Source organism: Amphiura filiformis, chromosome 6 (assembly GCF_039555335.1).
Source record: "Amphiura filiformis chromosome 6, Afil_fr2py, whole genome shotgun sequence".
Lineage (NCBI taxonomy): Eukaryota > Metazoa > Echinodermata > Ophiuroidea > Amphilepidida > Amphiuridae > Amphiura > Amphiura filiformis.
Window position 1 is genome coordinate 20,770,381 of NC_092633.1, and position 9,380 is coordinate 20,779,760.

The 9,380-nt window shown below is 36.2% G+C and overlaps 1 protein-coding gene across 1 annotated transcript in view; it reads left to right on the forward strand.

Moving 5' to 3' along the window:
* The window catches only part of LOC140154400 (uncharacterized), a 36,295-nt gene extending 27,724 nt beyond the window's left edge, over positions 1-8,571 (forward strand). The window contains exons 16-24 of the mRNA XM_072176968.1: positions 453-704; positions 2,293-2,487; positions 2,675-3,163; positions 3,823-4,065; positions 4,233-4,382; positions 4,574-4,861; positions 5,141-5,344; positions 6,842-7,081; positions 7,793-8,571. Of these exons, the coding sequence (XP_072033069.1) occupies positions 453-704; positions 2,293-2,487; positions 2,675-3,163; positions 3,823-4,065; positions 4,233-4,382; positions 4,574-4,861; positions 5,141-5,344; positions 6,842-7,081; positions 7,793-7,794 (2,063 nt within the window). The 3' untranslated portion in view covers positions 7,795-8,571. The remainder of the gene's footprint in view (positions 1-452; positions 705-2,292; positions 2,488-2,674; positions 3,164-3,822; positions 4,066-4,232; positions 4,383-4,573; positions 4,862-5,140; positions 5,345-6,841; positions 7,082-7,792) is intronic.
* The last annotated feature ends 809 nt before the right edge of the window (positions 8,572-9,380 follow it).

Here is a 9,380-nt window from a genome sequence, read left to right on the forward strand (position 1 = left end):
ACAGTTTTACATTTCGTTAAATAATTTTTGATTTATTTTAAAAAGCATTAGGGGGAACTTATAAGTTGTGCACTGTATATATCAAAAATTTGAAAAATATCAAATTTTAATAATTTGTCATAAAATGTGTATTATATCGTGAATTTCAAAAATGAAAATTATTTGATATCAGAAAGACATGCTTCGTATTCAGAATGCAATTCGATACGTCTGAGGTGCTCTCATGTCCCACAAAAAATACTGTCGAAACGCCATAAACGCTCATTCTAGATCCCTTAATGGAAGCAAGTTCACTACAGAGAAATATAGTTTCTTACTTTCAAAAGTAGAATAGATCACTTATAACGTACAGTATTGTCCTCCTGCACTTACGTATTGGAGGATCTTATTTGTATGCTTGACACAAAAATAATACTTTTTATAAGTCTGTTGATTATTCGTTATCATTATAGGAAAAACTGTTTTGAACCAAACACTGACCGAAGAAAGCTACATACTTACTGCCGTGTATCAAAATGACTTGGCTCAAGTTCTAGCTGTTATTGATCGCTCTGAACATTGCCGACAACTACTCCAAATGGAATGCGATGGGAGTTATGCAGGGCAAAGAGCGGAAAGGTTTTGGATATCTAGATCTAATAACACCATGTATAATTGGGGTACACCAACAGGAACAAGAGGTTGTCCGTGTGGACTTATAGAAGGTTAGCAATATTTGAAAAGTAATGCATGTCATTCGATTTTAGTAATAAGAATTAGGCCTATATGGTATGCAGAAGGAACGAAATTGACAGGCATTGAGAATAAGTGCTAACGGGGCACAGTGTTATCGCCTCAATATCTTCATGGTAGAAATTCCCATAATGGTAGGTCGAATCCACTAGTTCTTCAACAGCCATGCATGACCATTTTGTTCTGACCTGTTTAATAGTTTTGAGACTATATGGACCGAAGGACCTCCGACTAAGGCAATTGACAATAGCCTAGTCACTGACCTCTCTAGAGGTCAGTGAGCCTGGTACGTTTCTTCCCCACTACACATGCGCGGCAGCCCCTTATTTGCTGGAAGGACTCATTTGTTTGTTCTGCGCATAATTATAAAATCCTATTTTTTTTTCAGTTTTTGATTTTAATACGCAAGCTTGGTTTTCAATACGCACACTTAAGATTATCATGTTCTTTCAACACATATATTCAAGTGCAAGCCTTGCTATTGGTTTTTATAGAAACCAAAAATAACGGGAGATATTCATCATTTTCTACCCCGGTATTCAAAGATCTATCGTCTGAATATCAAATAGCAGATACACCACTCTACGCCATGCACAACTCGGCTAGCCTAATTCTCCTAGCCCGCCTAGACAGGACAAGAGCGTGAGCGAGTATTTCAAATTATCTCATTGGCACCATGTGGTCTAATCTTTCAGGAATTCTATAGAGACAGTGAGACACTGCTTATTATATTGTCCCCTCAAGGATTTTCATTCTGTTTGGTCGTTATTAACACTAAGGTAGTTATCATTGATTAGGTGTGATAGCGATGTAATAGCAGATACACGTGAATTGATTTAGTTTCCCGCCTGCACAATATAATTATTTACCTGGTGTTGTTGCTGTGCCCTGCAATCACGAATTTGGAGTTGCTGCGAATCAGATAACGTTAATTGGATTTATACACACTTTAATGAAAATATTTAGCAAATATTATGAAAAAGGGATCCTCTAAGCTCCAGTTCGTAAGGCTTTGTTTTACAGTGATAATGGCAGACTTCTGGATATCGTTTGAAGTCAAAGGATATACAATTGTAAAGCTTATGATATATATTTTTCTAAACACGAAATAAAACAAAATTGACCGAGGCCGACTTTACGGCTGGTTTGTGGTGGACGGTCACATAATTATGTGAGTTCCCCATGGTTCTTGTTTGTGGATTTCCAAAACAAAATTATCTTAAACTAATTATCTTATTTCGGGTTTTTTTTTTGTTGTTGTTGCTTTTTTTTTCACGTGGGAATTTCAGCTTTATATTCAAAATAAAATTACATATTTCAAGGTCATTAGTAGTCACCTGAGGTCGTCTGAGGTAACCGATTAATTCGTACTAAAATGAATGTGTGTGAATATTCTAAAGGTTTTTAACAAAATTACGTGTGTTCTTGTGGAGATAGATGATTACCAGATACTATACTGAAGAGCAAGCTTCGAAGAACAATCGGCGTGACTATTTTGAGAATCAAATTTTTCAGTAATGAAGATGAAATAATGTTCATCAATACTTATTTAATCAACAGCTGCTTGCTACAATAACGACACATTTTGTAATTGTGACATTGATGAAGTAACTACGGGTATGTTAAATGACAGTGGGTATATAACAGATAAAGATACATTGCCTGTACTCATGATTGATATTGGGAGTGATCTGTTTGGAGATGATTTTATATTGGGACCTGTGGAGTGTTATGGGGCAGCCTCAGAAATACAAGGTATTTTCAAATGTAATAGATATTGAATTGTTATTCAAGTATATCCTTTGTTCTTTGACCCTCGTCTATGTTATACATTTTTGTAGACCTTGTCCAAGTCAATATGATGGCACGGTAATTCCATTCAACATCGTGATTCAGCAAGTGCATTATAAATCTCAATACTGTTAAATATTGACTCTTACAGGTGGACGAGTTCCAGGACCAGACCTTACTCTCGGATGGAATCTTGCCAGTTATCGTACCCACACAGGTGACGGAAGCAATTATGTATTTTTAGTGTACAGCAAATGTTTTCCTCACGATGGCGTTGTTACTCAATGGCGATTTGTAGCGACTTCAACCAACTCCTTCAAAGGCATTATATTCCGGCGTATTCCTGCTACATCAGGTCATATTTGGGAAATAGTTGGCATTAATGATATACCAGGCACTGATGTTTACGAAGTAAATACTTATGACGTACCACTAGAAGAACGCATTCACGTAAAGCAAGGCGACTGTTTGGGATTTCACTTTCCAACGCGAGTAGTTTGGATGGATAATAGAAATAAAGATGACTTGACAGCTGTCCGGTACAATACAATTTCTCCATTAAACATAAGAAAAGGTTCAAGACTATGGATAGGCCGTTACGAGACTAGAGCATATTCACTACAACTGACTGTCAAGAGTGGTAAATATTGTGTTCCTCTTTTCTAATGTAGTAACTAATCATGAGTCAGTTCTTTGGAGACAGATTAATCAAACCAGTCATTAGTTTTCTAATAACCATGAAATATAATCATGAAATCTTCACAAACAATTCTAAATTTGTTATGTGGTGTCAAAGCAAAATTATCTTACTCTAAAACCGTCGGGGTACGACAGTGTACCACACTGCAAGTATGTTAATTTTCCATTTGTAATTGCTAACCGTGTATTTTGAATGGGGCTGTCAGCCCTGTATCTTCGCCAGCCTCGTACGTCACGTGTTGCGCTTCCTGTGCCGCCTGGAGACCACTAAATTTCATGTGCTTCGCCCTCTTTTGACCAGAACAGTGTTAGTCTTTGTTCCAGCCGCTTTGTTCTCCTGTGACGAAGGAGCACAATCCAGCTTGGAACCGAGACTAGCAATATCTACGCACGTTTTGAACGCCGCAGGGTCCACGCAACACGTGTGGAACATCGAAATCTCTCTAATAGAGAGAAAATAGGTAAATAAAGACCATTGCCAAATTGGGCAACACCGTGGTACCTACATGCAGCGTCGATTTTTCTTTATTTCATATAAACGAAAAACAACTATATTGATCCATTTTACCCACTAAGAATGCACTATTGTTTCTTTCCTAGTCAATAAGCCACCGGTATTATCATGCCCAGCAGAGGTAACCGAGACTGCAGCAATTGGTGCAAACTCGGCATCTGTATATTGGAGTTACAAAGAAGTATCAGACGATTATGAGTCAATGTCACGTTTAACGTGTGATCCTGCATGGGGTTCCGAGTTCCACATAGGACAAACAAATGTCACCTGTACTGCCATTGATGACCACGATAACCAAGTGTCTTGTACATTCCCTGTTAATGTTATTTGTAAGTATATACCGATTTACGCGGATCCTTTTTACGTTTTACAATTATTTTGAAACTAAATTCACGTTAATTGGATTTTTTTTCAATTAACACACATTTTATAACTTTCATGGAAGCAAATCAAGAACAAAGAGATAATGTTTAGGTGTATTTTCGTTCTCATTCAGATCGGCCAATATCATGTTATACCTGGAAACAGACTCTAGAACGTGAATTTCCCCACCAACAACCAGAAGATGGCGTATATGAAATAGAGCCTTTGGGACTAGACGGAAATCCGCTACCTCTATTCAATGTCTTTTGCAACATGACAACAGGTGAGACCATTATGAACAGAACAATTGGGAGGGTATGTTGAGCATATAGACACTTATATAATAAGAAATGTATTTACAAAAAAATATGTGTATTGTCTCCATTTATTCGTTGAGTTGGTGCACTGGTACTAGTAGTAGTACACTTCTTCAATTGCCATACTAGTATTTCATCTGTTTGTTGTATTTAATAGGATTTACAATTTTTCATCACGATTCTGAGGATGAGCACAGCCTGGTCGGTCCTGGCCCAAGTAGTGAGGATATAAACCCTACATACGACAACACTATCACAGAAATTACCTCGTTAATTCAGACTTCTCGGTTGTGTCATCAATATATAGAGCTGAAAAGTTATAATTCCAAAGTGTTCGATGAAGAGAAACAGCCATTGAAATGGTGGGTTTCTGTGGACGAAGAACAAATGACAAACTGGGCTTCACCTACCGGAATATATGGCTGTTATTGTGGGATTACAGGAAGTGAGTTTAGTTTAGAGTAATTTTGTTGTTTTATTACATTTTGCAAAAAGCACAGGCAGAACTCAATAGTGTTGGAAGAGCACTAAATTAACTGGACACCATTTTGGTTAAAGGAACGTGAAAAACCAAACTCTCTGAGGCACTGGTTGAAACTTGAAAGAACCTTCATAGGTAAACAGTAATGGTGATTTTCAGCTTGAACGGAATACAGAATTGTGTAAATGTAGCTTAACAATAAAAGTGGTACAAGCTAAAAATCCAATTTGTGATATTTTGCAGATTGCACATATCCCAATGTGTTATGCAATAGCGATAACTACGATGATGAATGGTATACCGATGATGGTTACCTGACAGATAAGTCTACACTACCGTTACTATCAGTGCATATTGGAGATATTGCCGAGGCAACCAAAGAAGTACGCTTGAAAATTGGGCCTCTAATGTGCATCGGCTCTACATCACCATACGTTAATAAACTAGGTATAATATATTGTTTTTTGTACTTAAAGATCCGTAACCCGATCAACAGCATCATCCCCTCGATTTTTCTCATTGTTGATATCATAAAATCGTCGGCCGTATCACATACTGACGTATTAACATACTAACTTGAAAATCTAGTGATTTTCATTTGCTGCATAATCTTGATTAAAATATTCTTGTCGATTAAAACCAGGTTAACAGTAATGAAAATATACCACATTTTCAATATAATTCACTTATCACTATCATAGCATAACTTATACTGCAAAAAAAATCAATATTAAATAAAATACGTCACTATGTGAAAAGGACTAATGTCAATTTCGCCGTTCAAATGACAAATACGTCGCGCAAATACGTCAGTATGTGAAACAGTTGCGCAAATACGTCAGTATGTGAAAAGGGCAAGACAGCAATTTTGCCGTAAATTGACAGAGTCGCGCAAATACGTAGCGCAAATACGTCAGTATGTGAAACGACAAATTCTTCAAATTGCAGATACGATATACTGGGCTTGCGCAGTATAGGTGATCGTCAAATACGTCGTTATGTGATGTAGACATTTCAAGGTTTTGTAAATAAGACATAATTAAATTAATTCATATCTTACTAAGCCACTTTGAGGCATGGGTTTTGGTAAATATATATATAGAGTAGAACATAACAAACTAATATACTAATTTTCTCAAAAATGTTAAAAATGTCGAATACGTCAGTATGTGATACGGCCGACGAAATGAATCGTATTTTTCGCATTACACCCTGCAAGTTGACACTTCAAATCGATGCATTTCCCAAGAAATATTGGATAACAGCGTCTTTATGGTGTACCACTTTTTCGAAATTCTATACACCACACGGGAGTTTTGGGTAGTCATAGAATGAAGTCGCGATAAATTCGGAAGGTTTTACCCCAGTACCAATTCAACCAATATCCAGGTGAAGATGAGAATGATGCTGATGGTGAAGATACCATGATAATGATACCATGATGATGATATTGTTTTTATTATAAACATCTCAAAAAAGTAACTAACCCCCTTAAATAATGACCATTATTCAAAAACGGGCGATTGTATTACAAATCTGGAAAATGCGTTGGAAGCAGAACTTATTCCTGCATTTTTTGACACCTCATTAATTTAGCAATTGACTAAATATTTACGTCACAGCGTAGATTGAAATCAATGTAACCCAAGATGATTTGAAAGCTGCAGTAAATTGTATTGATCTTGTATTCAGTATAATGGAAGGAATTCTGTGTAATGATATCGTGTTTTTGTATTGTATGTAAGTCACTACATTAAATTGACCGGTGTTTTTTTGTTTTCTGGGCTATTGTATCAAATGAGGTGTCAAAATGCGCAAAAATAAATTCTGCTTCCAACGCATTTTACAGAATTGTAATACAGTAGCCCCCTTTTTGAATAATGGCCATTATTTTTTTTGAGATGTTTATAATATTTTATAAATGTTATACCTTTTGTTTTAAAGATAACAAGCCACCAGTCATTACATGTCCATCAGATATAACCAAGCCGACGGAATCCGGTTCTAACGAAACGTTCGTTCGATGGAACTACCAAGACATATCTGATGATTATGATGTAACCCGTTTAACGTGCAATCCGGAATGGGGTTCAGAGTTCTTCGTAGGAGACACAGATGTTACGTGTTACGCATTTGATGAGCAAGGCAATAACGCATCTTGCTCATTCTCTGTCCAAGTCGTGTGTAAGTTTATAAACTGTACATAAAGAATGATCAATTGGATAGTCAAATAGATAGATCCTCACTCCTTTTCAGAAAGGGTGGTTGCAAGGACAAGGCGCTAAATCCGCAAAACTTGCCGCTTTAAAAATATATAAACGGAGTATTATTAAGAAGTAGATTTATCAGACACACAGTGCCCAGGATAAACTCGACCATGAAAATACGGGAAATATAGCCCTTTTTAGGCTTTCTCTATTATACGATCCACAACTTAAGTTTAAATTCATTGCGGAAAAAAATGAAGCCGTTTAAAAGTTACACCTGGGTCCATAGGAGTACCAGAGATATGGTTTCTTTCACGAATATTTCTGTTCTACTGTATTGTTTGAGGGTTAAATAATGAACCATTGCTATAAATTGGTCCTGATGTGTAAAAAAAAATAACGTTACTCATATCTGTTTACAAAAATTGTTTGAGGTATAAAGGTTGTGGATCCTATATTATAGCATTAGTTTTCATTTTCTCCTTTTAAAATCAAAGCCCAATTATCATGATTATTATGTTTAAACGTTATAATTTTGTTTGTCAAAAGATTCAATTCAGAAAAGATTTAGTGAAAATGCGTATGAGTGGTTACATTTTATAAACATATAGGACATAGAAGAATTTTGTAAGCATCCTATGTTGAGCATCGGCAGTGTGTTGCAAGTATAATTTATTTTATTTTGTAGGAGGACCGATCTGACAATTGCATGACACCGTGCTGATACTAGTAGCAACCTACCTGAAGAATTAACCTGAAGCATTCTTGGATTCGTTGGCATATCAAAATGATAATTTTATTATGTATTTTTGTATGTTGTAAATATGTCGCAAGCAATATGATACTTCGGTGACTGCCAATATGGGATTAAGACATCATAATTAAACGAGGAGAATTGTGTCGTGTAAAGAAAAACAGTGAGCTTATCATTCGCCAGGTGCAAACGGAGAATTTCAGCAGTAACTGTCAATCATAAGCAAATCAGACTAGCAAACAAAGCATTAATTTAAGTTGTGAAATTTGGTTTTAGTGCATAATATAATTTGTTGTTGCAGGACTTTCATTCAAAGTATACAGGGTGTAACAATAAAATTTATACAATTGCATTTTGACTTCTCAGGAAAAAACTAAAGAAGTTGGGGCACATGTTATATGCAATACAATCAGTAATATCTTGGCTACAAGAAGACGTTTAGTTGGTTTCTTTACTAGCTTGGATTCAAAAGTTATGTCCGATTAATTAAATCGTCCAGAAAACGTATTGGGCCACTTTTGCCATGTTTGCGCATATCAAGTTTGAACCGCGTAAATATGCTTATCGTGCATTAAACATCAAAGAACTGACACAAAATAATTATAAGTGGTGTTTCTTCATATAATTAACATGAACTTAATAATAATATGATATTTCTTTAAAATCTATAAATGAAGTCATGAAATTCCTTTCAAAATATCTTATAAATAAAGTAATTTCTCATTCGCCACTTGCACGGTTCCGCCATTATGCACTATATGCGGGGAGAGCCTCGAACTGGCAGCATACATGAAAGGAAGAATTACGTAACCTTACACAGAATGTTATATGACTGGTTCAATTCCCATTCATGTATGCTGCCAGTTCGAGGCTCTCCCCGCACATAGTGCATAATGGCGGAACCGTGCAAGTGGCGAATATCCCTGAGATATCATTGGTAAAACTGAGAACAGTTTTTGCATCCGTAAGTACAAAACAATAACATTTTGAAATTAAGTTCAGCTGGACTTCTAGCTGTTCTGGGGCGACCACTATTGCCAGCATTTCGATTCTGTTAACAAATTCTACATACTTCTCATAGTTATATGTAATTGTATGCCTTGATGGAAGACGAGAGTTTGGAAAATGAGCTATAAACAATCTTATGGTTTCTGCTTGACTCCATGTGCTACCGAAGAATGTCACAACCATAAAAATACGCACTTCCAACGTGAATTGGGGTTGAAGTTGTTGAGCTGCAGCCGTGCACGATTTCTAGTAAATAAGGTTGTTATGTCAGTGCTTAGTTGTGACTTTCAAAAAACTCAAGGAGATATTCTATTATGTAATCATTTCTACCACTTCGAATACCCCATTGTTTAAAACTACCTATCATAAGAGCATCGTTCAACTGGTCCATGGTTCAACTCTATTCAGTCACTTTTGTAACACTTAGACAAAAGTGGCCCATGCGGTTTTAAGACTATTGTCTGTCCAAATAACTTAGACACCCGGTTTTTAGGATATATTTCGAAAAGTTTTC